The sequence below is a fragment of the Bactrocera neohumeralis genome, unplaced genomic scaffold, assembly GCF_024586455.1.
Source record: "Bactrocera neohumeralis isolate Rockhampton unplaced genomic scaffold, APGP_CSIRO_Bneo_wtdbg2-racon-allhic-juicebox.fasta_v2 cluster11, whole genome shotgun sequence".
Taxonomy (NCBI): domain Eukaryota; kingdom Metazoa; phylum Arthropoda; class Insecta; order Diptera; family Tephritidae; genus Bactrocera; species Bactrocera neohumeralis.
This window is the reverse complement of record NW_026089624.1, coordinates 2,106,173-2,133,509: the sequence shown is the minus strand read 5'-3', so window position 1 is coordinate 2,133,509 and position 27,337 is coordinate 2,106,173. Positions and strand designations below refer to the sequence as shown.

Sequence of the window (27,337 nt, the reverse complement as noted above, 5' to 3'; positions counted from 1 at the left end):
CCGCCGGCAGAACAATGTCCCCGTAACGGTCCGGAGTCGACCGATGTGGCGCTGAGCCGAATCTCACCGTGGGCTAAACGGTTCGCTGATACAACCGTTGTTCCTCGCTGGAGTCGCAATCTCCACCGCTGGACAGATGTTTGCACCCTTTGAGCAATCCTGTCCAAATCCTCCTAACACTGAGCCAACTGAACGCCAGATGCTCAGCACAGAACTACTGTAAGGTAGTCCAGTCAGCAAGAATGCCAACAACACGGTGCTGCACTGGAACCGTGCGAAGCTTCCGCCAATAACAACAACGTGGATGACCACGTTGCCCGTATATAAGGTAGTAATAAAACAAGAAAAAACGTTAACTTCGGTTGCAACGAAGCTAAATACCCTTCACAGGTGCATTTCTGTTAGTAACTATGTGTTCAGTTTGTATGGAAGCTTATGCTATAGTTAACCGATCTGAACAATTACTTCGGAGATAACATTTTGGCTTTAGAAAATAACATATACCAAATTTCATGAATATATCTTGTCAAATGTGAAAATTTTCCATACAAGCATTTGATTCCGATCGTTCGGTTTGTATGGCAGCTATATGCTTCAGTTAACCGATCTGAACAATTTCTTCGGAGATTACATTGTTGCCTTAGAAAATAATATATACCAAATTTCGTGAATATATCTTGTCAAATGTGAAAGTTTTCCATACAAGTATTTGATTCCGATCGTTCAGTTTGTATGGCAGCTATATGTTATAGTGGTCCGATATCGGCTGTTCCGACAAATGAGCAGCTGCTTGAAGAGAAAATGACGTTCGCAAAATTTCAAAAGGAAAGACAGACAGACAGACGGACAGACAGGCGGACATGGCTAAATTGACTCAACTCGACATACTGATCATTTATAAATGTATATATACTTTATAGGGTCTCCGAAGATACCTCCTGGGTGTTACAAACTTCGTGACAAACTTAATATACCCTGTTCAGGGTATAAAAAAGACTACTCACCCGTTATATTACGCCGAGTCAGTCCACAAAAACGCACAAAATTGTACAAAAAAGTGTGTACCCGCACAAAACACTCGCGGTCAGTAACCCTCACACCCAACGATCGCACAAACAATGTAACCGACCGTTACCTACACGCGCCAGGCAATAACGGTGCCAGCTAAAACGCGTAAACAAATTATCGCATAAAAGAGAATCGCAAAAAATCGCAGAAAAAACACTTCTAATTCACAACGATGCGCACGCATGTCTATCCGCGTCGACAGTTAACCAACGAATGACGTCACTAATGACAGTCATAACTTCGAAGTTGTAGTTAATTTCGCTTATATTGGAAGCAGCATTAACAGCAACTACAATGCCAGCCTCGAAATCACACGCAGGATAACTCTTGCCAACAGGTGCTACTTTGAACTGATTAGGCAGTTGAGAAGTAAGCCCTCTCTCGACGAACAAAATCCAAACTCTATAAGTCATTCATTATTCCGTCTTGCTATACTATATATATGGTGCATAGGCATGGACGATGACAACATCTGATGAGTCGGCCTAGGAGTTTTCGAGCGAAGGGTTCTGCGAAAGACTTATGGTCCTTTGCGCTTTGGCTACGGCGTATATATCGCATTCGATGGAACGATGAGCTGTATGAGATATACGACGACATTGACATAGTTCAGCGAATTAAGAGACAGCGGCTGCGCTGGCTAGGTCATGTTGTACGTATGGACGAAAACACTCCAGCTCTGAAAATATTCGATACAATACCCGCCAGGGGAAGCAGAGGAAGAAGAAGACCTACACTCTGTTGGAAAGACAAGGTGGAAAAGGACCTGGCTTTGCTTGGAATCTCCAATTGGTGCCACCTTGCGAAAAGAAGAAACGACTGGCGCGCTGTTGTAAACTGGGCTATAATCGCGTAAGCGGTGTCTAAGTCCGTAAAGAAGAACTGCGGTTCTGACCATCCGGTGGATTAAAAGAAGAAAAGCCGTTGGCAAACTGTTTTAGTATTCGGTTTATTTCCCGGTAAAAACCTAAATACCGCTAAGAAACAAAACAGTTTGGTAATACCTATAATGAATAATTGATTACCGATAAATGCTTACCGGTGTGTTAAAACACAAAAATTAATTCAAATGTTATGCCAGAAAATAGAAAAGAAAAAAAAACAACAAACACATTCGGGAGCTGTGGCACATGAAAATTTTCACTTGCTCTGCTGTGCTACCGCTCCCAATTTTTTGCTACCACTACGCCAGAGCATAGCGCAGAATTTAATTTTTTGCTCCCGCTCCAGCTATAGTTTTTTACCTAACAAAACTCAGAGCAGAGTAGAGCACATACTTTACATTGTTATGCTAAGGCTATGCTGCGGCTCCCGACAAAGTGAGAGCGGTAGCAAGAGTAAAATGAAATGCTACGAGAGTAGCGTAGTTTTTCAAACGCTGTGTAAAACGACTGAATTCATGAGAGAATGAATAAAGAGAAATGCTTTGAGGAAAAATATACAAAGTCACACAGATGTTGTAAAAAAGCATTCTCTGAGTCACATATGCGTAATATTGTATCATATGAACCATTTTTTTCAGAAAAATTTTAATAATTTTAATGTTTTTTACAAAATCGGGAAAAATTAAATAAAAAATAATTTTAAATAAATTATTATTTAAAAAATTATATTAATTTAGACTATTATATTATATTAATTTCGGCTACTATAAAATAAATAATCATATAAACACGTATTGGGTCATTCCTTTCATTTCTTCAAAAAAATTAGTGCCTTCATGAAATATGCATATTCGCATTATTTCGTTATCATTTCCATATTTGTTGCAATAGAATTTCTATGGCATATACATATATTATTTCTTTGACACATTTGTCTGCATGTTTACGAAAGCAAATGCGAGCCACATTACATTTATAACAAGTGTCGCACGCAGAAAATCCAATCTGTGCCGAAAAAGATAAACGAATGGCCGCCGATTGTTACCGCTTCCCTTGCTGCTCGAACAGCTTCGCCAACAAGCTAGCGTAAATATGTATATTTTTGTACGAGCTTGCATGCATATCGACGTTGATTTTTGCGTGCCACGGAAAAGTATTTTAGAATTGACAAATATTGCAAATCGATAACAGCTATGTTGCCACTTTTCTCACTTCTTTCTTATTTTGTATCGATTCTACAATAGCCGAAGGAACTTCGTTCCTACCTGGTGTCCCACGACACCACACTTCTTTTTGTTATTATTTGATGCGCATGTTGTCACATCTAAATCAAGTTCAGCTTTTATTTACCCTCAACTTATATGAATACATATAACAGACCACAGAAGAAAATTTTGTTATGAACAATAATGTAATTTTTGAACAAACTATTTACATATTTTATGTTTTATATGATTTTTATTTAGCATTAGAATACATAACGAATCAAAATAACATATTTTGCATAAAAAAAATTCTTAGTATTGTGTAGAACACCCCCTCCTCCTAATAATCTCGGATATTTGTTTAGGCATCGATTCAAAAAAGCGTTGAAGATAATTTTTATTGATTTCTTCATTCCGCACAGCTTCAATAATGTTTTATATTTCTTTTAGACTTTTTGGACGCTCTTGTCTTATCATTTTGCCCAAATAATGCCAGCAGTTCTCAATTGGATTGAGATCTGGACTGCTTCCTGGCCAAGTGAGAGACTCTATTCAATAAAAAACTTTTTGTTTTGAAACCTGTAAGTGTTTGTAAAAAATTATTGAAAAATCTATTTCAATATTTTTATGCTTTGGGTGCCGCTTTGGATCTACGACAAGGGGCTGAAATATCCAGAAAATAAACTTTATCGGCGTGTTCGGACAACTCTTCAATAGTTGGCAAAACGCCTTCTCTCAAAATTCCAATTTATATTTCGGCATTCACAGACCTTTGCCGTCGGGTTCCAACAAATTAAATTTCGATTCATCGGAAAAAATAACATTTCCCCAATCTGATGTAGTCCAAGTTTTCTGTAATTTTGCCCACTCTACTCGCTGTTTCTTCATTCGCGCATCGAGAAGTGGCTTTTTTGGTGGACGTCGCGGTCGGAATCCAAGATTATTCGGCACATTTTGCATAGAACTTGTAGTTAATTTTACCCCCAAGGGTTTCATAAAATGTGGCATTGATTGTTCCAGCATATTGAAAGCGATCACTAATGCACATCCGTTTAATTTGTCGTTCTTGACGAGGTTTTACTGTTTTCGGACGTCCACTGCCCTTTTTTCGAGCTTATCAATTAAAACACGTATAATTTTTAATTATAATACGCACGTACCAATCCCTTGTGCCCACTTCACGAGCTATTTGACCTTTGGATAATTTATTTTATATAAAGCCACGATTTCTCATTTCTTTTTGGTTGACCCCACCATGTTCAACTTTACTTGTTTTCACAACTTATTCAAAAGAAAATACCACAAATTCTGTAATAAACACGTGTGGACGCTAACGGTTTTAACAATAAAGGTAAAATAATATAGTCATATGACAAAGCAGCCAAATAAGACAAATAGCGAATTTTAAGCAAATAGTGACAATTCAAAATAGGAATATTAGAAAATTTTCGACTGCGTGGGTTTTTTTTTCGCCGAGTGTACGTGTACCAAAAATATTTGCCGTGCCCTTAGGCGAAGAGAAGTTATAGAGAAAAAGAGTTTTGCACCTACATATGTATATATAATTATTTGGCTGAGATATCTTTGTCATTCTACTATATTTAGATACACATATTAGTAGTGGTAATATTTTAGATTCAAGTTATATGGAGTACATACACAGCTATTTTGAAAGATTCATATTTTATACATATTTCAAGGACTATTATATATTATTTGTTAAATTTTTTGTGTATCTAATTGTTATTCGCAAACTTAAATCAAACCTTTCACATAAGTAGGTAACAAATCGCTCCATCCATGAAAATTGCTAGACTGCTAAAATCTACTTATCATGCTGAACACCGCGACAGGCAGAAGTCAGAGCTAGAGAAACTATTGCATAAACTGATGATTGGGGTCAGCAAAATTTTATCTGCCTAGTTTCTCATAGAGCATCTGAGACACCGAAAGGGGTAGCTTTTCTGCGTCAAGCAGAAGGACATCGTATGAGGGTGCTAACCCGACAACACCGAAAGACATATTGTTGCGGATGTACTCTCTCGGAGTATAGGAAAGCAAACACTCACCGATATTATGGTGCTCTAAAGTACTGATTGATTTGCTGGCAGGACAAGTGATATCCTACTTCAATATCCCTCAAACTAAAGCAAATACTCATTCCATATAAACAGTAGCGGATCCAGAAATAGTTTTTTGGGGGGAGGGAAAATAAACATTTACTTGAAACCTGAAGATTATTATATTAAATATAATAGTCTAAATACAGTTTAATATCATGGTGGAAAAACTTTAATCGACCTTTTAATATAAAATCCTACTAAAGGTAACATATGTAAGTACTTTATTGCAATGTATAATACTGAAGTCAGTTCGTGTATTAAATAGAAAAATTTCACAAAACAAAAAGAATGTGTGCCGAGTTTTGGGAATCTTTCGAGAACTTCTTTTGCAGTAACTTCAATGTCATGATCTATCCATGTCATCTAGCACGTTCGTCCTCAGCCACGTTTCGATGTACCGAAGTGCGGAAAAACAGTGTTCAGAGCTCGCATTCGTCACAGGAAGTGTGCAGAATATGCGAAGAACACTATGAATTATGTGGTATAGCTCTACGTCGCAGTCCTTCAATGCTTCCAATGAAGTAGTCGGTAACTTGTTGTCTTTAGACTTTTGCTTTTGCCCCCAATGGCACTGCCAGTGATCAAGTTCACCTTTGAGCTTCAAACGTCGCACGACTTTATCATTACCAAAAAGGCCTTTGATCTATCTATCTATCAAGCTGTCAATAAGATTTTAGTTTTCTTTGGTTTTCAAATCACATACTCTCTTTGGAAGGAGTAAACTCAGTTGAAATACATCCAATACTCTCTAGAAAAGCGCGTCTTCAAATCAGTATCCAACAGAGAAATGTACACTGAGACCCCTTAGTATTCCTCGCAAATTCTCACTCAGAAATTTTCGCATTTTGTTTCTCGGCTGCAGATTTTCGGTTATTCTTCGTCAAATTTAAATCGAATGTTTGCAGTATTTTCTTTTAAGAACTTTGTTTTCTTTCTTCAGTAAATTGAAATAAATTTTTTTCTCACATCTGAAGAAAGTATTGCCTACCTTTAGACACAAATCAAAGTATTATATTTCATAGCTGAATAGTTCGCTTTCAGGCGCGTCGTTTCAAATTTAGCGCTATCTGTTACGGATCTGGTTGGATTTATTAACAATTTAATCTTCATTTATTTATTTTTATTTATTATTTTAAAAAATGGATACATTCTTTTATTTTGTTTCTGAAATAAAATGGTAAATTTCTGGATTATATAGTATTTCTGTTACTTTATATTATTTGTTATAGCCCTTAATGGTACGCTGTAGAACCCCACTATCTCAATTTTTGGTGGTTATGTATGTTAAGGTGCGTGCCTCCATGGCACCTCCAAGACACAGTTGCGAACAACGGCAAAGTACACCCCATTGACTTGGGTCACATGACGATCCTCCCATCATCGTAAATAATCCGCGCTATTTGCATAAGTATTATCAAGAATCATTTTCTTTCTTATGTACGTATTTACGAGCGGCCTGATTTATTCTTCATGAAGACATGTAACTCGCTCGATTCTTTAGTTTAATGGTAAATATAACATGTTAAATTTAACAATTTCATCATGGAAATATATAAAATCCAACAACGAGTCAAAATTATTAAATTACTACCGAAATTCGGAGTGGCAGAACGAGATTTTCAATAAGAGCCCTACAAAAGTTTTTTTTAAATAAAACAAAAATGGTTTGAGATATCAATGAAATTTTTGGATATGGCAAACCTTACCAAAGGAGCGGGAAAAAGTATGGCGTCGTTTGCTGTTCCTATCGGTCTAGTTTTCTAGTGCCCTATTGCAAAACCCTATAAATGGAGATTTGTTTGGTTGACTTGAATTTCCACAGCCACAGTGTCATAACCTAGCTCTGACCAAATCAGCAGAGAGCTTTTGTAGCGCTCTTATTGAAAAACCCGTTACTATCGAAAAAAAGGCAAATTTTCAAATAAAAACCTGCGAAGCTAGAGGGAAATAAAAACACCAGGGGGAACCGGCAAAATTTTCTTACTGAACGTGCTGCTGGCACTGTTGCGCAGAGCCAAAGTAATTGCGCTACCAGTTGCGTCCAGAATAGCCGCAACCTTGCTAAGTGGTGGCAGAATCGCACATACAGTGTCCAAGCTCACTCTGAACTTTGTAAGTGGAGAAACGTCCATTTGCAATATCAGCAAATGTAGTAGTCGTTATGCTCTATTTCAATGGTGCAAATTGACGAATGCACAATGTCGCAGTTTTTAAAATATTTAAAGCAATCAAATCTTCAGTGTGATCGTCTTGCTGGCAAGTGATTTCCGGCGGACGTTGCCGATTATTGAGCGAGGTTACGCGGCAGACGAGAAAAACGCATATTTCAAGGATTGACCGTTGTGGGATAAGATAGAGTGGTACAGCAGAATACTGATTTGAGGGTACAGCTGTTCAATAATCAGTAGTCTGAACTGTTCGCACATACGCTTTTCGAGGTCGGCGGAGGTCGCATGCCGTCGGATACTAACGGCAAAATAACTTTTGACAGCCTGCTTTGCAATGAATGAATTGAACATTGTATATTAGATATATGGGGTCTAACGATTTTATCTATTTACTATTAACATGTCACATTTTAATATTATGCACCACATACTATTAACATGTTACGGCTTTGATATCTTCTAAAAATAACACGGCGTCACCATGATTAAGTTTTAAGTCCTAACTAAATAAATAAATATGTAATAACTATAGGCGGTATATAAAATTCAGCGAGTATTTCATTTCACATTTTCTAATATAAAAAGGGTTTAACGGTTTTTCTGGATCTGTTATTGCCCAATTTCGGTACTGTTAGACGCAATTTGTTCATTTCAGAAGTTTATGCCCTTATAATGGACTAACATACTATGTATACACAATATAACATAAAATCTATATAACTAACACTTGTACACATAATCATATGGAATTCATCTGTTCATGTGTGAAATACGTTCATTACCACAAATAACCATACAAATCACTTCACTAAGCATACCCTTATAATCGATCAAAAACAATCAATATGTTACAAATATTTATTTGGACTTGATATGTTTTTCGTGTTGAGTCAAATTCAACCGCAGCTTCCCGTAAACCACTGATTACTGCGTTATGTGATAAGGTGTGCCACCATCGTATCATTGTAGTCAATGGTTATTGAAATTTAAACTGAATTTTTTACACCTTTGACGTAAGTTAAAAACCATTATTTAAATTCGGGCTCACATTTCCATTATTCTGTGATCCTATGCTTTTCATTTTAGACTTATTGTAAGGTTAACGTAGCATTCGCTCCAACCTAGGGTACAAACGCTGTCCAAAATATTTTCAATTTAAATCAGACGCAATCAGTATTTAGCTGTTTGAAACGCACATATTTAAACAGCAATTTCGTCCGTCACGGTGAATGAATTTGCCATTGTAACCTCTATGTCCCTCAGTTATCATTTGCTATAAAATATAATACTTTGCTGAAATATTTTCGTCAAACAAGACGACTGGCAACTTGGCAATGCCAAATTGTGAGTTGAATAGAACTGTTATCCTCTGTAGCAACGTGTTCCAAGAATATAAATGCCTTGGTACTTTCCAAATTTAGGTTAAACCGCTCAGGACTTGCTCGACTAATTTTAGCCAAAATTTGGTGGTATAATTCTTATATTCAATATGAAAATGGGCGAAATCGAGCTAAAACCATTCCTAATTCGCATCTACCATCATTATAAAATCCAGGTGATTGTTTCACTTTACATCATCAATGAATGACTAAAACTGTGCACCTATAGTGTGCCATCTTGTGTCTCAAAATATTCAGAATAACTGTGTACTATAACTTTTCAAGCACCAAGTATCGAATATGAGGCCCGCATTTTTGTTTATATTGCATCAGTATATCGTTTTATGGTAAAAAGACTAATAATATTGGTATGTGCAATACCTGCCCACGCTCTGAGCAGCGAGACCCGGGTGCATAAAAAAACATTTTTCTCTGTTAATTTTCAAAATGTATTTAAAAAGTGCCCTTAAGTTAAATTGAGCTATTTATTATATATTTGGTACAGGTGCTATTTTTACAGAAGACCAACGAGATAGTAGCATTGAATATGCATTCAAATATGCCGTGTATCGTATAAATAAGGACAAATTGCTATTATCAAATACCCAGCTTATTTACGACATAGAGTATGCTGCGCGGGACGATTCATTTCGGACAACTAAGAAAATTTGTCGACAATTGGAATCGGGTGTCCACGTCATTTTTGGGCCATCAGATGCATTGCTTTCGGATCATGTGCAATCAATATGTACATCGTTTGGTATTCCACACATCGAGTCTCGCATTGATTTAGATGAAAATACTAAGGAATTATCTATTAATCTGTACCCCTCACAGCGACTCATGAATTTGGCTCATAGAGATTTGATGATATTTTTAAATTGGACGAAAACTGCTGTACTCTATGAAGACAATTTGGGTAAGTTAAGGAATAGTGCTAAGGAGTGGTGTGTTTATAGGATTTATATTTTACACTGTTCACGTAGGTATTTTCAATCATCAAGATCTGCTGCATGTAACTGCAGATATCCGAACAGAGCTATACATTCGACAGACGTCACCGAAAACTTATCGACAAGTTCTACGAGCGATACGAATGAAGGATATTTATAAAATTATTGTAGATACAAATCCTACAAACATAAATGCTTTCTTCCGAGCAGTAAGGATACAGTAAATATATTTCAACTACCTATCTTACACCTTTTCAAATAATTTCAGATTCTTCAACTACAGATGAATGATCATCGTTATCATTATATGTTTACAACATTTGTAAGTATAATAATTTGATATATTAATTACTAGGATATTCGAAAACCGTTGTTCTGCGAAACATCCAACTGATCAAGAATGTAAAGGCTACTATAACTGGTTAGAATGATGAATTAAGCCGAGGGTAAACAACTTCCTAGAATTTTGATGATGTACCAAGCAGAAAGCAGCTTTTGATCGATTTATTCCATATAAGTTTTATCACGACATACGTAACTGGGCGCTGTAATTGTTTTGAATCAGTCCCATTTGTATTGCTACCAATTGTCCGAAACCAAAAATATTTCTACATGCGTTGACATTAGGTCTCATTTTGTTTATTTGCTGTAGTTCTTATTGAATTTTCAGAGAGGGCTAGAAATATAACAAAAAGGTTACGAGATAGTTATAGTAGTAACTATAGCACAATAAATATGAGTAACACTATCAAACAATTCCAAATATAAAACGATTTTATATGGGAAAAAATTGAAAGTGGTCGGTGTCTCCCCCTTCCTGTCGACTCTTTAGAACTCTAATGTGTTTGTGACTTGTAGAATTTGGTCTTTTTTCGTCGAGAGAGGACTTTCTACAAGTCACTCATCATCCCCGACTTGCTATATTATGCAGAGGTATGGTGAATGACATCCTCTGATGAGTCGGCGTTATGAGTCTTCGAGAGAAAGGTTCTGCGGAAGACTTATGGTCCTTTCGGCATTGGTAACGGCGAATAACGCAGTCCATAGAACGATGAGCTGCAAAAGATATACGACTACATTGACATAGTTCAGCGAATTAAGATACAGCGGCTACGCTAGGTCATGTCGTCCGAATGGATGAAAACACTCCAGATCTGAGGGTATACGCGCCATATCTGCCGGGGGAAGCAGAGGAAGAGGAAAACTTCCACTCTGTTGGAAATATCAGGTCGAGAAGGACCTGACTACAAAAGACGAAGGACTAGCGAGTTGATATAAGCCCGGTTTTGTGAAACAGTTCAAAATATATCCCCATCTTAATAATTTTTATTGAGATAACCTTCTATTAGTTTTAGGCATAAGAAATCAACAAACAGAATTTATTGTGTATGACTTCTTGGGGCTACGATAATAATGTAAAGTTATATGTTCTATATTGTAAGTATATAGTTACAGTATTAAGACCCGTATATTCAACAAAGTAATTTGCAATTTAAAATGTACAGCATATTTAATCTGAACGAATGCCAGTCTTATGTATAAAAAGCTCTCAATCAAGCTCCCAGACCTTCTGGCCAGTCATACCAATACGTATGGCCTGGCATTGGACCGTAAACACTATTATCATTTTCAGCCATCTAGTTTGCGTTTTCGTATTTATCGATAAAGAATATATCTTTTCTGTTTGCTATCTATCTTTCACTAGTGCTAATACAATAATAAATGAAGCAATGACGAAGTTTATGTAAAGGTTTTAGAGCAAATCTTATCTTTCTAACGCTAAATAGCGTAACACGATCACACTTATACGTACATCGTGAGATACTGATTACTAAATTCAAATATTAGAATAATTATGGACCAATTTTTGCTAGACCACAATGCAACAACTTTTATTTATTCGTTATAAAAAATTGGGAGAGTACTCGTTTTTAGTGCGTTTATCAGGGCCATAGTGCCCATAATTTGCTTTTTGATCGATAGTCAAACAATGCGGCAGTGAGATTTCTTCATGCAATATATATATAGGTTCGTGAATGGTTTGATCTACGCATTCCTTTATTATAACAATGCTTCACTCAGTCAATTTTACTGTCACCCAAAAAACTTCACTATAAGATACATATATGGAAGGCGTTGCCCAGAAGAAAGAGATGTTTTATTGTCATAAAAGGAAAAGAAAAGCGTACAAAATAAAATGTTAAAGTAGCAGGTAGAGTAACCATGCCTAACGGAAACTCCGAAATGAGTGGCGGTGCTGCCATAGTACACCCCTACAACTAGGGATCTGCGGCAGTGTAGGCAGGTTTCAAACGGTCGATAGAAAAATTGACTGCTTTGTCCTTAATGTAGACGGTGAAGTATTTTTGATAGTGATGAATAACGTTGTAAGGAGGTGTTAACGATGGTCGTACCGCCATGTTACGAATGAAAATCTGGTCGCAAGTTTATAAATCTGAGTTCACGAATAACTTCTGAGTAGTACGTCGAGACGTGTTGACCGGACGTAGGTCGCGCATTATTTGTCGCAATTGAGTAGAAACTCCTCTTGTAGAACCCCCACAGGTGATCTGGTAACCGATGCTCAGAGCATATTAAAATTATGGAGGGAACACTTCTCCAGCCTGCTGAATGGCAGTGTAAGCATAACGCCAGGAGAAGGCGCACCCGATTCCCCAATCGTTGAAGATGGAGCAGATGTTCCATTGCCCGACCATGAAGAAGTTCGAATAGCGATTGCCCGTCTGATGAACAACAAAGCAGCGGGGGCCGATGTATTGCCGGCCGAGCTATTCAAATACCGCGATGAATAACTGGTAAGGATCGTGCATCAGCTTCTATGTAAAATATGGTCGGACGAAATCATGTCCAACGATTGGAATTTAATTGTGCCCTGCCTAATCCACAAAAAGGGAGACCCCACAGTCTGCGCCAACTAGCGTGGGATAAGTCTCCTAAATAACGCAGCGAATTGTGTGTAAACTGATTGGACCTTATCAGTGTGGCCTTAGACCTGGAAAATCAACAACCGATCAGATATTCACCATGCGCCAATAGACAATAGACACACACCACCTTTTCGTCTTTTTCAAAGCTGCGTTTGAGAGCACGAAGAGGTGCTGCCTTATTGCCGCGATGTCTGAATTTGGTATCCCCACAAAACTAATACGGCTGTATAAACTGACTTTGAGCAATACCAAAAGCTCCATCAGGATCGGGAAGAACCTCTCCGAACCGTTCTATACCAAATGAGGTTTCCAACAAGGCGACTCCCCTTTGAGCGATTTCTTCAATCTGCTTTTGAGAAAATACTTCGAGTTGCGAACTTAATCGAACAAGTACAATCTTCTATAAGGATGCGCATGCCGATGATATTGATATCATTGGTCTCAACTCCCGCGCCGTTCGACGCTCCCGTTGGTTAGTGGGTGGTAAGGCGTAGTTCGTAGTAGTTTGACACTGGCTAAATGAGATAAGCCTCTCCCTAAAGCCACTACCTCAACACAGCACACTAAGGCCAACACTCCAATACACCACACCAACAGGACCCTCACATCAACACCACCCACACTCGAGAGCACTTCACATCCACACACGCAAACACATACCACACAGGGTACTCAACAAAAAGGGTCATCGTCACAGTTTTCAGTCTCGTTTTGGTCTGCACTCGAAGCTTACACATTGCTTTTTGATCCTCGCTTTTTCGATCGCCGCCTGCCATAGTTGATATTTACCGTCAGTGTGCTTACCGATTAGAATATTTTAAAACAGAGATTATGAGTTTACATCATATCATACCATAATACAAGTATGTATGAATATAAAAAATCTTTGTTAAAATTAAGTATAACCGAAACCGGGCGTTTTTATTTAAAAAAAGGTAAAAGAAAGTGGTAAGTGTCGTACGGGTGAAGTGAAGTGGGCAACTATTCAAACATTGGTCCTTCGAGCCGCACAGAAAGGCACTATTGGCAAAAAAAGATTCAACGGTAAAGTTAAAATGACATATACATGTACATTAAGGTGGGCCCAAAAAAAAATTTTATTTTTTTGTTCTTAGTTACCATGAAAATCTCATCCGACATGACTAAAAACAAGTTCTGGTAAGACCTGAGCTCTTAATATTAATATTAAGAGGTGCCTCATCGAAATTTTCGATTTCCCATATAAATAACACAGGAAATTTTGTTTTTTTGTTTGGAGTTTTAATGTACACAAACAAATAATTCAAAAGGGGGGTCTCTCATCCGAGGCTGCTGTTGGTTTTTCATTGGGGTGAGCTTTTTACGTGGCGGGTCCCAAACCCAGCGTACAACCCTATGTAGGGGATGTTTCGCCTTCTCACTTCGCTTCGAACGGATGTTCTTAGGCTACCCAGAGGATACTTGGTCAAAGACCGGAAGTAGTGAGCTGCTTGAGCCATGTGTAAAAGAATCGCTTCTGGCCACTCCCAAGTGAATGGCGATCAGAGAACTTTCCTCACTTGCGTGAACTTCTACACATGACTCCATCCTCCCTGACGTTGAGCATGATTTGTTATGTTTCTTAGCCATCAATTTGTAATATAAGATGAAAAATTGTGGAAATCATTTTTCATAATTTTTTGTTGGACTTTAACTACGAATAACTTTGGATGAGTTGACTCAGCCAAAAAATGTTCCAGACCATTTTTGTAGATCGTTAAATTTCCTATAAGAATAAGTGTTGATTCTCGCTTACCAATTATTTGTTTGTGTACATTAAAACTCCAAACAAAAAAAAAAACAAATTTTCCTGTGTTATTTATATGGGAAATCGAAAATATCGATGGGGCACCTCTTAATATTAATATTAAGAGCTCAGGTCTTACCAGAACTTGTTTTTAGTCATGTCGGATGAGATTTTCATGGTAACTAAGAAAAAAAAATAAAAATTACCTATAACCGGGCGCGAAATATTATTTATCACACAAACATCTACACGGGCGCGAAGCTTAACACATATATAAAATCGAATGTCTATGTGAAAAATCATAATAAGCATGAAACAAAACAAAAAAAACAAAAAAGCCAACCAACGAAGGGAAATTAACAACTTCGGAACAAGCAACAAAAAGGAAAAGAAACGGAGAGAAACCAAATTGGACGCAGTTGCATAAGCTGCCAACGCCCCGCCCCCTTTTCTTAACCGCATATAAAGCCCTCAAAGATCCCTGAAGCGGCACAAAGTAAGTGTATCGACTCCATCTATTCTTTTAAAAAACAAACTTGTACTTATTTGCATATATGTATGTTGAAAGTTACAGTTCATCTTTCTAAAAACTTAATTTTTGTTTAAATGAAGAGAATTTTTTTTAATTTTTTCCTAACATAAGGTAAATACGAAAGAACAATCACAAGAATTTGCTTTTATGTATGTACTTCGTTTCATTTGCCATTGACGATACCAGATAGTAATCGTACGATGCCACGATGCCGCGATGCCGATGCGCAATGTTACCTTCGCATCGTGGTAATCGTCAGAAGTGTTACTTAGTAACGTAATCGTACGATGCCTACCTTAATCGTGCAGGTCTGTGGTATGTACATCATAATATATGCATGAACAGTATATAATATAATATAGAATTATATATATATATTGGCATATACATTTCTGGAAGAAAGCTTAGTTATGCTTACACTTGCGTATACATACACACAAATTAAAAAAAAAAAAATCAAGTATTCAATTGACAACATTTTCCGGCAATCACGCCTTATACTCAAAACAGTATAAGCAAGATTGCGCAAAGGCAAGCTAGGGCAATTTCGAAAATTAAAAGAGAAAAAAAGAACAAAAACAAGTAAGGAAGGGCTAAGTTCGGGTGTCACCGAACATTTTATACTCTCGCATGATAAAGTGATAATCGAGATTTCATTATACGTCATTTACATATTTTTCAAATACCGTATTTTTGTAAAGTTTTATTCCGCTATCATCATTGGTTCCTAATGTATATACTCGTATTATACAGAAACGGCATCAGATGGAATTCAAAATAGCGTTATATTGGAAGAAGGCGTGGTTGTGAGCCGATTTCACCCATATTTTGTACATGTCATCAGGGTGTTAAGAAAATATTATATACCGAATTTCATTGAAATCGGTGGAGTAGTTCCTGAGATATGGTTTTTGGTCCATAAGTGGGCGAGGCCACGCCCATTTTCAATTTTTAAAAAAAACCTGGGTGCAGCTTCTTTCTGCCATTTCTTCCGTAAAATTTAGTGTTTCTGACGTTTTTTGTTAGTCGGTTAACGCACTTTTAGTGATTTTCAACATAACCTTTGTATGGGAGGTGGGCGTGGTTATTATCCGATTTCTTCCATTTTTGAACTGTATATGGAAATGCCTGAAGAACACGACTCTGTAGAGTTTGGTTGACATAGCTATAGTAGTTTCCGAGATATGTACAAAAAACTAAGTAATGGGCGTGGCCACGCCCTCTTTTCGAAAAAAATTACGTCCACATATGCCCCTCCTTAATGCGATTCTTTGTGCCAAATTTCACTTTAATACCTTTATGTATGGCTTAGTTATGACACTTTATCGGTTTTCGGTTCCGCCAATTTGTGGGCGTGGCATTGAGCCGATTTTGCCCATTTCGAACTTAACCTTCTTATGGAGCCAAGGAATACGTGTACCAAGTTTCATCATGATATCTCAATTTTTACTCAAGTTACAGCTTGCACGGACGGACGGACGGACGGACGGACAGACAGACATCCGTATTTCAACTCTACTCGTCACCATGATCACTTTGGTATATATATAACTCTTTTAGTTTTAGGACTTACAAACAACCATTATGTGAACAAAACTATAATACTCTCCTTAGCAACTTTGGTGCGAGAGTATAACAACCGTTATGTGAACAAAACTATGATACTCTCCTTAGCAACATTGTTGCGAGAGTATAAAAAATATAAATAGGCATATTTATCAACGAAAATGGTTTTTTATTTTTTTTTTATTTTTATTTTTTGTCGATTGCTGTTTTGTTTCGGGCTCATACGCATAGATCCATGATTCGTCACCTGTGACGATCTTATAAACGTCGTTTGAAGCACCGCGATCGTATTTTTTCAGCATTTCTTTACACCAATCCACACGAGCCTTTTTTTGAGCGATTGTCAAATTGTGCGGGATCCAACGAGAACAAACCTTTTTTACGGCCAGGTGTTCATGCAATATCGAACGTATGCTGGTGGGAGAAATTCATAGGCATGCCTCTATCTGAAGGTATGTTACATGACGGTCTTACATTATCAGTTCACGTACGGCATCGATGTTTTCTGGCACAACGGCTGTTTTTGGACGACCTTCAAGGAATTCGTCTTTGAGCGAGCGTCGGCCACGATTGAATTCGTTGTACCAGTTTTTCACAGTGCTATAGGATGGTGCTTCATAGCCATACATGCACTCTTCTCGTGATAATCCACGTCGAAAGTTGTGAAAAATGATCGCACGAAAATGTTCACGAGTTAATTCCATTGTTTGGCCGAGATGAATTTTTTAATTCCCTGTAAATAAAACAATTCACGATTAAATGACAAAACGTTCTGAGTGATGTTATGCTAAAAAATGTCAAACTTTCCAATGGAAATGTCAGACTGCACCTGGCAACACTTAGTGTTGCCCTAGGCCAGAATATATATAGCAGCCTTCGTGTACATATGCACAATATTCTTCACGTATGTATATAGGTACATACACTATATTACATAACGAAGCAAATACACACATATGTATGCATAAACAGTATCGTTAAAATTTTACAAATTTACATTTGTACCAAAAGTGCATACCTGCACTTCACCGATTTTCTCTTCCCGCGTTATCCATACGGCAAAATAATATACACACACATACGGCATAAAATTTGCCTTTACCGGTATAGAACGTACATAGTGTACAAAATTAAATTAAAGTTTCACAACTTATCGAAAATAATTACAAAATTTCGAAAAACTAAGCGGAGCGATAAATGCGAAAATTTAATTTATTAAAAATTTTAAATTTTACTAGTTAAAAACAAAAAAAAATTCTGTCAAAATAAAACAAAAAAAACTTAAGAATTGGTGGAAAAAGCACATACACACGTATTGGCATTTTCAATTGTTCACACATACATATATACAAAGACCAAATCGGCACCTTTCCAGCAAAACTCCTTGTTCTTGTTAAAGCACAATAAAGCAGGATTGCGAACAAAAAAAAAATTTCTTAAGCATCTTACGTATGTACATATACACGCACATTTCCTGCAGACTCATATACAAATTCATTAACCTTTTTTTTCTCATTATCGCTCATATACGCAAGTATTTACTAACGAGTACGAAACAATAAATAAAATATAAAAAAAACAAGAACAAACTAATAACACAACTAAGAGCTCTATTACACGAGGCAAGTTTTGTTGCGGCAACTCTTGGTTTATAGGCGAGGGGGCGACGAGGAAAGGAGAATCGCGCCGAGTTTCCAGTGTTCAGCAACTCGCTTTGTGTTCTTATTCGTAACAGTTCGCTGCGACGGTTTTCGGCATTCGTGTTCTTTCTTTCGTAGTACATAGTTTCATTTGCGTATCTTTTTTTGAAATTAATATTTTGAATATATTTAAAAAATTTAATTTCATCTTTTGGTAAGTAATTTGCTAATATGTATACAAATATACATAATATAATATAAATATTTTAGAAAATGGAGTATGACGAAAAACACGAATTAATTAAAGATATTGTGAAATGTATGGAGGAAGCCATACAAATTGATTCAGACGATAGTAAAAAGGGTGATATATGTTTGTTTTAATAAATAAAATGAATTTCTTAATTGACAGAGCTGATTAATATATGTGATAGAGTGGCCCAAATACCTATAAGAAAAAGGAAACGACAATGGGTTAAAGTAAAGAGTAGACAATTGGTTAAAGTAAAGTGAAAGAGAATGAGAAAAAAACTCAAACAGAGCTGCGTAACACAAGTTGCTCGTGTGAAGGTAATGGGCGACAGCAAAAGAGAATCGCCCGAGAATTAGCAAGTAAAGTTGCCTCGTTTAATCGCGGACTAATAAGAACCGGGAATTAGGAAAACGAAATAAGCGTTCGTTATTTGATACATTGCGTATATAACAAAAATACAAATTTTTATCTTAAAGATTTCACACGTATTTATTGTTATCAGAAGTACACTGAGAGAATTTTTTTCTCATATTTTCAATTTTCACATATTATCTAAATGAACGGATATTCTAAGGAATCTAAATAGGTTCAATATCTAAAAGTACAAAAAATGATTTTGAAGAAAAGAGCCCATGTACGTTTGCAGAATCTACACCCTCAAAGCAAGGTTCTACAAAGCAAAAAAGTTGGAAAGATATTTCATATACAAAGTTTATTGTTGAAAGTGACAGTCTAATTCAATACTGCACTCGATTTTCATCTTCACCGATTCAAGACAATTCTAAATCGGTATTAGAAATCAAAAAGGAAAATCTAAGCAATTTCTGGACACGCCTCCAAGCTGCGTATGACGCAATCCTAGAATCTGACGAATCAGATCTACCTGAAAATTTCAAATCCTCAGCATACGCCATATATGAAAACTGCTTAGACCAGTACGAACAGACGAAAGCTATGATCTCCGATCAATTGGAATTAATTAAAGCATAGTTCAAAGCCAAGAGGCGAGTTCAGGCATCCATCTCAAGGTGCCCGCATGTGACACTGAAATTTTTCATGGTGGTTATGAACAATGGCCGTCCTTCCGGGACATGTTTACAGCCGTGTACAAAAACCATCCAAAATTATCACAAGCGCAAAAACTGTGCGAACTGTGTAAAGGAGGGCACAGGCTTAAATCTTGCGAGAAATTTAAAAACTAAATATTAACGAAAGAAACAATTTCGTAAGAACGAAAAAACTTTGTACCAACTGTTTGTCACATGCGCATACGTTCAAAGATTCCGAAAGCAAATTTAATTGCGTTTATTGCCATAAGCATAACTCAGTGTCCCACATTACAAATTTTTCCAACTTCGCTCAAAACAACGGTAATGTTAAACGAGCTGCGGGATTAATTGCAACAGAAAATTCCGACTTACAAAATTCCGAAAATTGCAGTGTATTATTACCCACGGCAGTGATCTCCATAGAGCACTGAGGAGAACTGTTTAAACTTAGAGCCTTAATAGGCCAAGGATCGCAACGATCATTTATAATATCTGGGGCACAAAGTAGGCTACAACTGCCAACAAAACTAGCCAATTTTGAAATTACGGGAATGGGCGGAAGAGTAGTACAAAACTCAAACAAAATCTGCTCCAATACCCTTATTTCTCCCCAAGCGGATAAGCGCATGCAAGCAGAAGCTATTGTCTTACCGCAACTAGCAAATATGCTTCCAAGCTAGCATATAAATAGCAAGCATTGGCAAAAGGTTTCACACCTTAAGTTAACAGACCCCAACTGCAACACTCCCGATCAAATAGACATCTATTAGGCTGCGATCTCATACCAAAAATCATAAATTAAAAACAGTTACCTTTGGCGTAAACTGTGCCCCATACCTAGCCATTCGCACACTCCACCAACTGACAGAAGACACAAAGTCAGAATTCCCTCTGGCAACACAAGTGTTGAAAACACAAACGTATGTAGACGACATTCTGTCTGGAAGCCACAGTCTCCCACGGGCATACGAGTAGCTAGCACAAATATTTTAAAGGACATTAGAGAAAATTTATTAGACACTAATTTCTTTAAATTCGTAAAGGAAAGCACTACAAAAACTTTGGGGGTACAATGGAATGCGATATCTGACCAGTTTTCATACACTAATGAGTCAATATCCGCACTATCAGCTATAATAAAGCGGCAAATTTTATCCTCGGTGGCAAAACTTTTCGACCCCGCAGGATGGCTTTCGCCAATTATGATACAAGACAAAATTCTAATGCAAGGATTATGGCTAGACGGAACTGGCTGGGATGAACAAGTGAAACCACTTCGTTTAGAAAAGTGGTCCCAGTTCGCGGGCAATTTGAATGATATCTCACAGATACAAATCCTACGATGGATAAATTATTATATAATTATTACCAAAATTGTATTACCCTGGTTAGAAAAACCTCCACATGCATGGAAGACGTATATTGCCAATCGAACGTCTCAAATCCTTGACCTAGTTGGGTCAGCCGCTTGGCGACACGTAGCCAGTGCTGACAATCATGCCGTTTTAGGAACAAGAGGGTGCAATCCTATGCACCTTGCCACCACCACTTTTTGGTAGAATGGTCCTTGGTGGTTAACAGAATATCCGGATTCTTGGCGACGGTCGCCCATTCGCAACATAATTGTCCCAGAAAGTCGAAAAATCTACTATTTTCTAACGACATTGGATGATACTGACATCCTTGAGAGATTTTCATCATACCCCCGAGCACTCAGGGTAATCGCTTACATGTTCGATTTCATCAAGCGACTCAAAATTAGAGTGAAGGGAGAACCCCCCCCCCGTATTCCTAGGGCGATACATTGACGCACCTAGACCTAGAAAAGGCAAAGGTCGCTCTTATCACTGATACTCAGTCGCGCCATTTCAGCTGCGAGATGTCTCTACTAAAAGAATCGAAGCCGATTGATAAAAAGAGATCACTTTTAGTACTAAATCCATTTCTGAATACGAAAGGTCTGCTTCGTGCTAATGGTCGGCTTGCCAACTCAAGCTTGACATATAACGAACGCTACTCTCGATTAATACCAGAGAAGTCTCGACTTGCCTAATGCAACACATAATCCGGCAAGAGTTCTTTAGTCTCTGACTTAAGCCTCAAATAAAAAAGTGCTTTTCCATGTGCTAGATTTGCACTATGCATAGAAGAGGACGACGCAGATTATGGCAGCACTTCCACCGGAACTCTGCAACTTTGCTTTGCCTTTTACTATTACAGGTGTCGAATTTGCTGGGCCTTTACAAATAAAAGCGTCCATGCTAAAGTCTCTCACACTAATGAAAGCCTACGTGGCTGTCTTTGTCTGTTTTACGACAAAAACAGTGCACCTCGAGCTATGTAATAATCTGACAAAAGCGGCTTTCCTTGCGGCATTTGCTCGATTCATCGGACGCCGTGGTTTTCCGTCCAAGCTCATGGGCGAAAATGTAAAAACCTTTATCGGGGCTCAAAGAGCCACACAAAACAGTTGGTGGAATTTATTCAACAAGTCTCTCCTGAGATTGAGCAAAAATACGCTTCCCAAGGCATTAATTGGCATTTTATCCCCCCAAGAGCTTTTCACATGGGTGGTTTATGGGAATCAGCCGTAAAAAGCTTCAAATCCCACTTAAAATGGTAGCCTGAAACTTAATTTAATTACGAAGAACTTTCAACATTATAAGTTCGTACTGAAGAAAATAGTTCGAGCTGCAGAACTAAACAGAGAAGGTACCATCTTCTATAAGAGTGTACAGCTGTTGGCGTATGCCGACGATATTGATATCATCGGCCTCAACACCCGCGCCGTTAGTTCTGCTTTCTCTAGGCTGGACAAGGAAGCACAGAAAATGGGTCTGGTAGTGAACGAGTGCAAAACGAAATATCTCCTGTCATCAAACAAACAGTCGTCGCACTCGCGACTTGGCTCTCACGTCACTGTTGACAGTCATAACTTTGAAGTTGTAGATAATTTCGTCTATTTAGGAACCAGCATTAACACCACTAATAATGTCAGCCTGAAAATCCAACGCAGGATTGCTCTTGCCAACAGGTGCTACTTCGGACTGAGTATGCAATTGAAAAGTAAAGTCCTCTCTCGGCGAAAAAAAGCTAAACTCTATAAGTCGCTCATAATTCCCGTCCTGCTATATGGTGCAGAGGCTTGGGCGATGACAGGAACCGATGAGTCGACGTTACGAGTTTTCGAGAGAAAAATTCTGCGAAAGATTTATGGTCCTTTGCGCATTGGCCACGGCGAATATCGCATCCGATGGAACGATGAGCTGTACGAGATATATGACGACATTGACATAGTTCAGCGAATTAAAAGACAGCGGCTACGCTGGCTAGGTCATGTTGTCCGGATGGATGAAATTACTCCAGCTCTGAAAGTATTCGACGCAGTACCCGCCGGGGGAAGCAGAGGAAGAGGAAGAGCTCCACTCCGTTGGAAGGACCAAGTGGAGAAGACCTGGCTTCGCTTGGAATATCCAATTGGCGCCACGCAGCGAAAAGAAGAAACGACTGGCGCGCTGTTGTTAACTCGGCTATAATCGCGTAAGCGGTGTCTACGCCAATTAAGAAGAAGAAGAAGCCGTTCTCAATTCGCGGCCACTAACAACACTCTCGCAAGATCCCTCAGATCTCACAGTCCTAACAAAAGGGCACTTTCTCAAAGGAGCACCCACCTGAGCCAGGCGTGGTGTCGCTATTCTTATTAAATCGATGGTAGAGAATTGAAATTCTCTATCATAATTTCAGCCGCAGATGGAAAGAAGACTAAATGACCTCCACAAGAAAAGGCCGCTAAGCCTGGAGATTGTGTACTTATTAACGATGATTGTCTCCCACCTACCGAGTGGCGGGTTGGCCGCAAAGAAAAGTTCCATTGTGGCTCAGACGGTCACATGCGGGTAGTTGATCTCCGTACTCAAAGCGGAATTCTAAACAGACCGCTGGTTAAATTATGCTTTCCACCAACCGCGGATGGTATCGAAAATCCGATACTAAACAATCCGAGCATAATACCGAAACACCAATAAAAATCAATTCAACCGCAACAAACCGTTAAAGATAACAATAAAAATTACAGAAGTGTTCGGTCAATACGACGACTCAGTCACGCCACATAACGTGTGCCTATCTTATATACTACCTTGTATATTCAAATATCATTTTTTACAGAGATCAAAATGGACGTGGACATGCCTACCATACCAACACCAACTGTGCGGTCGGCACCCAACGTGGCACGTACTGGGCCTATTCCCACGACCCGCCCAACCAATGCTAGTGCATCCACCACCGCTCCTGGTAATGGCTCACGAGCAGCCCCATCAACGCTATCTGCACAAGCCGAACCGCGTGGCACTGTGCACACGCTATTTCACCGTACCTCACGACGCGATGCAGGTCGGCCAGCTGCCACGAGCAGACCAATGCAGACAAACCGGGCGCAACGACAGCGAAGCACTGCTGCGCATTTTGAGTCCCGTCCATGGCATCCGCAACGCATTGCAGCGACTCGGCACCATTCGAAAAGGCAACAACATCGCCATACCACTGGGCTTAGCAACGTAGTGGCAACACTTCAACAAATCCAGCGACTTCTAGGCTGAATATTCGCCTAGGGGGGCCGGGATGACGAAATGAGATAAGCCTCCCCTTAAAGCCACTACCTCAACACAGCACACTAAGGCCAACACTCCAATACACCACACCAACAGGACCCACACATCAACACCACCCACACGCGAGAGCACTTCACATCCGCACACGCAAACACATACCACACTGGGTACTCAACAAAAAGGGTCATCGTCACAGTTTTTAGTCTCGTTTTGGTCTGCACTCCAAGCTTACACATTGCTTTTTGATCCTCGCTTTTTCGATCGTCGCCTGCCATAGCATAATTAATGCCTTGGCTACTATTGGTGCAGTGCTGTCTGGAATTGGCAAAGGTTTGGTCACGAAATGAAACTGTCGATTACTGTTAAACATTAGCCATTACACACGAACAATGGGAACGGCCCCACGATGTCAATATGTAAATGGCTAAAAGTTCGCTAATGCATGTTCGACGTTGCAGAGCTGTTACTATGTGTCTCTTGAACTTATTACGTTGGCTGTTTAGGCAATATTCTGATTGTCGCGAGGAATTTTCCGGCAGGTAACAGGTTGCTCATCATCTTTGATGTTGCACGTGTACCAGGGTGCGAAATTTTATTAGTTGTCTGAAGTACTGCATGGCGGAAATTTTTGGTGATTGGTCAGATGCGATCGGTCGGAATATCACAGTACACTGTGCATTGAGATAGGATTAGAGCTCTTTGTCTGTCGATAGATCTGTGGCTTTGTTGTCGCTAAGTTGATTGATTGAAGAGTTGTTTCCAAGGTTATTTCTTCGATGCGAGGCATCATATCGGCAACAACATTTTGTAGACCAGACACGTGACAGAGGTCTGTGGTGATTCGAGCAATAAAATATAGTTGTCGAGCTTGAAGATCCGAAGCTCTTTCGAGTAGTTGATGAAATGCGAAAGTGAGAGGCTTGTGGTCTGTGTAGACGTGGCATTCTTATCCTTCAAGTATGAAACGAAAATGTCGGATCGCGAGATACATACATAGCTGTTAGCTTCCTGTTGTAAGTGCTGTATCGCTGTTCGGCGTTGGCAGTGGGATGTGCTAGCAGCGTACATTTAACTCGGTCTTCCTTAATCGCTTCGTAATGTTTTATTTTTTTTTGGTCCATACGAGAGCAGAGTGATCATTGCGCTTGTTACCCGGAGTTATGTCAAATAATGCTGCTTTATATTGGAGAGGATTTTTTAAAAAACGTTTATAGAAATTTACTATGGCGACAAAGCGGTTGAGATCTTTCGCTGAAGTTGGGAGTTTAAATTGTGATCTCGCAATCGTTGAAATACGTATCGAAGGGCTTTACCATGCTCCTATGTCGAGGTAATGGCTATGCAGATGTCATCGAGGTAGACGAAAGTATTCTCTACGCCGCGAAAGACTTCATTGATGACTCTTTGAAATGTTTGTGGCGAGTTCGAATTCTGCACGTGCTACATCAAGCTTTTTACGGACAAATTTCCTTTGATACCAGCACATTTCGTTGAAGATATTGTGCTAGTTGCGAATACCAAGTTTGTGTTTTTAATAATCAATTAACCCTCCAACAAAAAAAACTAAAGTATATACTTGCACCAGTATCCGCCAATACCCCTTATACTTGATCAATTAATAAGCAAGATTGCTTAAAATTAGTAGGCGAAAAAATTTAATTATAACATTAAACAAACACAAACAAAACAAGTAAGGAAGGGCTAAGTTTGGGTGCAACCGAACATTTTATACTCTTGCAACTTTCAGGAATCAAAACAAGGGAAATAGTTTAAGATGTAAAACGTCAACCTGAGGATAGAAATCTAAGCAATTTTATATACATATACGTTCTATTAGGTTGTCTAATATCTCCCTTCCGCCTTTTTGTCTTTTGAATTTCGTGGCTATGTATAAAGCGCTACGGAGCTTGTTTCTGGCAATACTAGACATCTTTGAAAGGTTTTGAGATAACCTATAAAACGAGGCTATACATGTTTAGTTAGGATATTGCGTTCAACAGTTATAGACGAGTAACCATGGAGTTCACTAACGCCGAAATTCACGCTATTTTAAAGTTTTCCTTCGTTATTGGCAAATCCGCTAAAGAAACGTTCTGTGAAATCAATGGTGTTTAGTGTGATGGAGTACTCTATCACTTCGAACTACGGAGGAATGGTTTCGACGATTCAGAGCTGGTGAAAACGACACCATTGATAAGCTAGGCGGCGGAAGACCTGTGACGACGAATACCGGTCAAATCATTGAAAATATCGAATTAGACCGGCATGTGGCATCTCGTGACAACGCCCAGAAGATGGGAGTTAGTCACCAAACCAATTTAAAGCATCTGCAGAAGGCTGGATACACAAAAAATCTGAAACGAGAAGAACTCGATCCATTTTTGAAGCGGATGGTGACTGGCGACGAAAAATGGATCGCATACGACAATATCAAGCGAAAACGGTCGTGGTCGAAAGCCGGTGAATCGTCTCAAACAGTGGTCAAGCCGGAATTGACGGCCAGGCTGTGCGTTTGGTGGGATTAGAACGGAATCATCCACTATAAGCTGCTCCCATATGGCCAGACGCTTAATTTTACCATTTACTGCGAACAACTGGACCGCTTGAAGCAGGCGATCGACCAGAAGCGTCCCGAATTGCCCAACAGGAAGGGAGTAGTATTCCACCAGGACAACGCAAGACCACACACTTCGTTGATGACTAGTTAAAAGCTACGGGAGCTCGGATGGGAGGTTTTATCGCATCCACCATATAGCCGGACATAGCACCAAATGATTACCACCTGTTCCACGGCGAACGCCCTTGTTGGTATAAAGAGGCTTGTAAAAAGTGGCTGTCCGAGTTCTTCGCAAATAAGGAGGTGGGCTTCTACGTGGGGGGTATTATGAAGTTGCCGTCTAGATGGAAACAGATTATCGAACGAAATGGCGCATATTTGTACTAAATCCGATCATTGTAACACTTTTTATAAAGCTGACTTATAATACTAAAAAAAAAACGAATCATATAGCGTAAAGTCAACAGGATGTTCGAAAATCCTGATATTAGTTTTAAAGGGAGTAAGTCTAGATTTCGATCAAATTTATTTATTTCAGGCACGAAAATACATTGTTACGAGTAAAACACGCTGAATCATTTTCTTTAAGATAATTCACATATTGGCTGATATATGCGGTAAAAAGTCACTAGGA

General features: G+C 38.7%; 1 protein-coding gene across 1 annotated transcript in view; it reads left to right on the top strand.

Moving 5' to 3' along the window:
* LOC126765688 (glutamate receptor ionotropic, kainate 1-like) overlaps window positions 1–24,111 on the top strand; it is a 59,159-nt gene extending 35,048 nt beyond the window's left edge. Inside the window, exons 3-6 of the mRNA XM_050483412.1 lie at window positions 9,333–9,746; window positions 9,814–9,989; window positions 10,049–10,102; window positions 23,701–24,111. Coding sequence (XP_050339369.1) covers window positions 9,333–9,746; window positions 9,814–9,989; window positions 10,049–10,102; window positions 23,701–24,096 — 1,040 coding nt within the window. The 3' untranslated portion in view covers window positions 24,097–24,111. The remainder of the gene's footprint in view (window positions 1–9,332; window positions 9,747–9,813; window positions 9,990–10,048; window positions 10,103–23,700) is intronic.
* The last annotated feature ends 3,226 nt before the right edge of the window (window positions 24,112–27,337 follow it).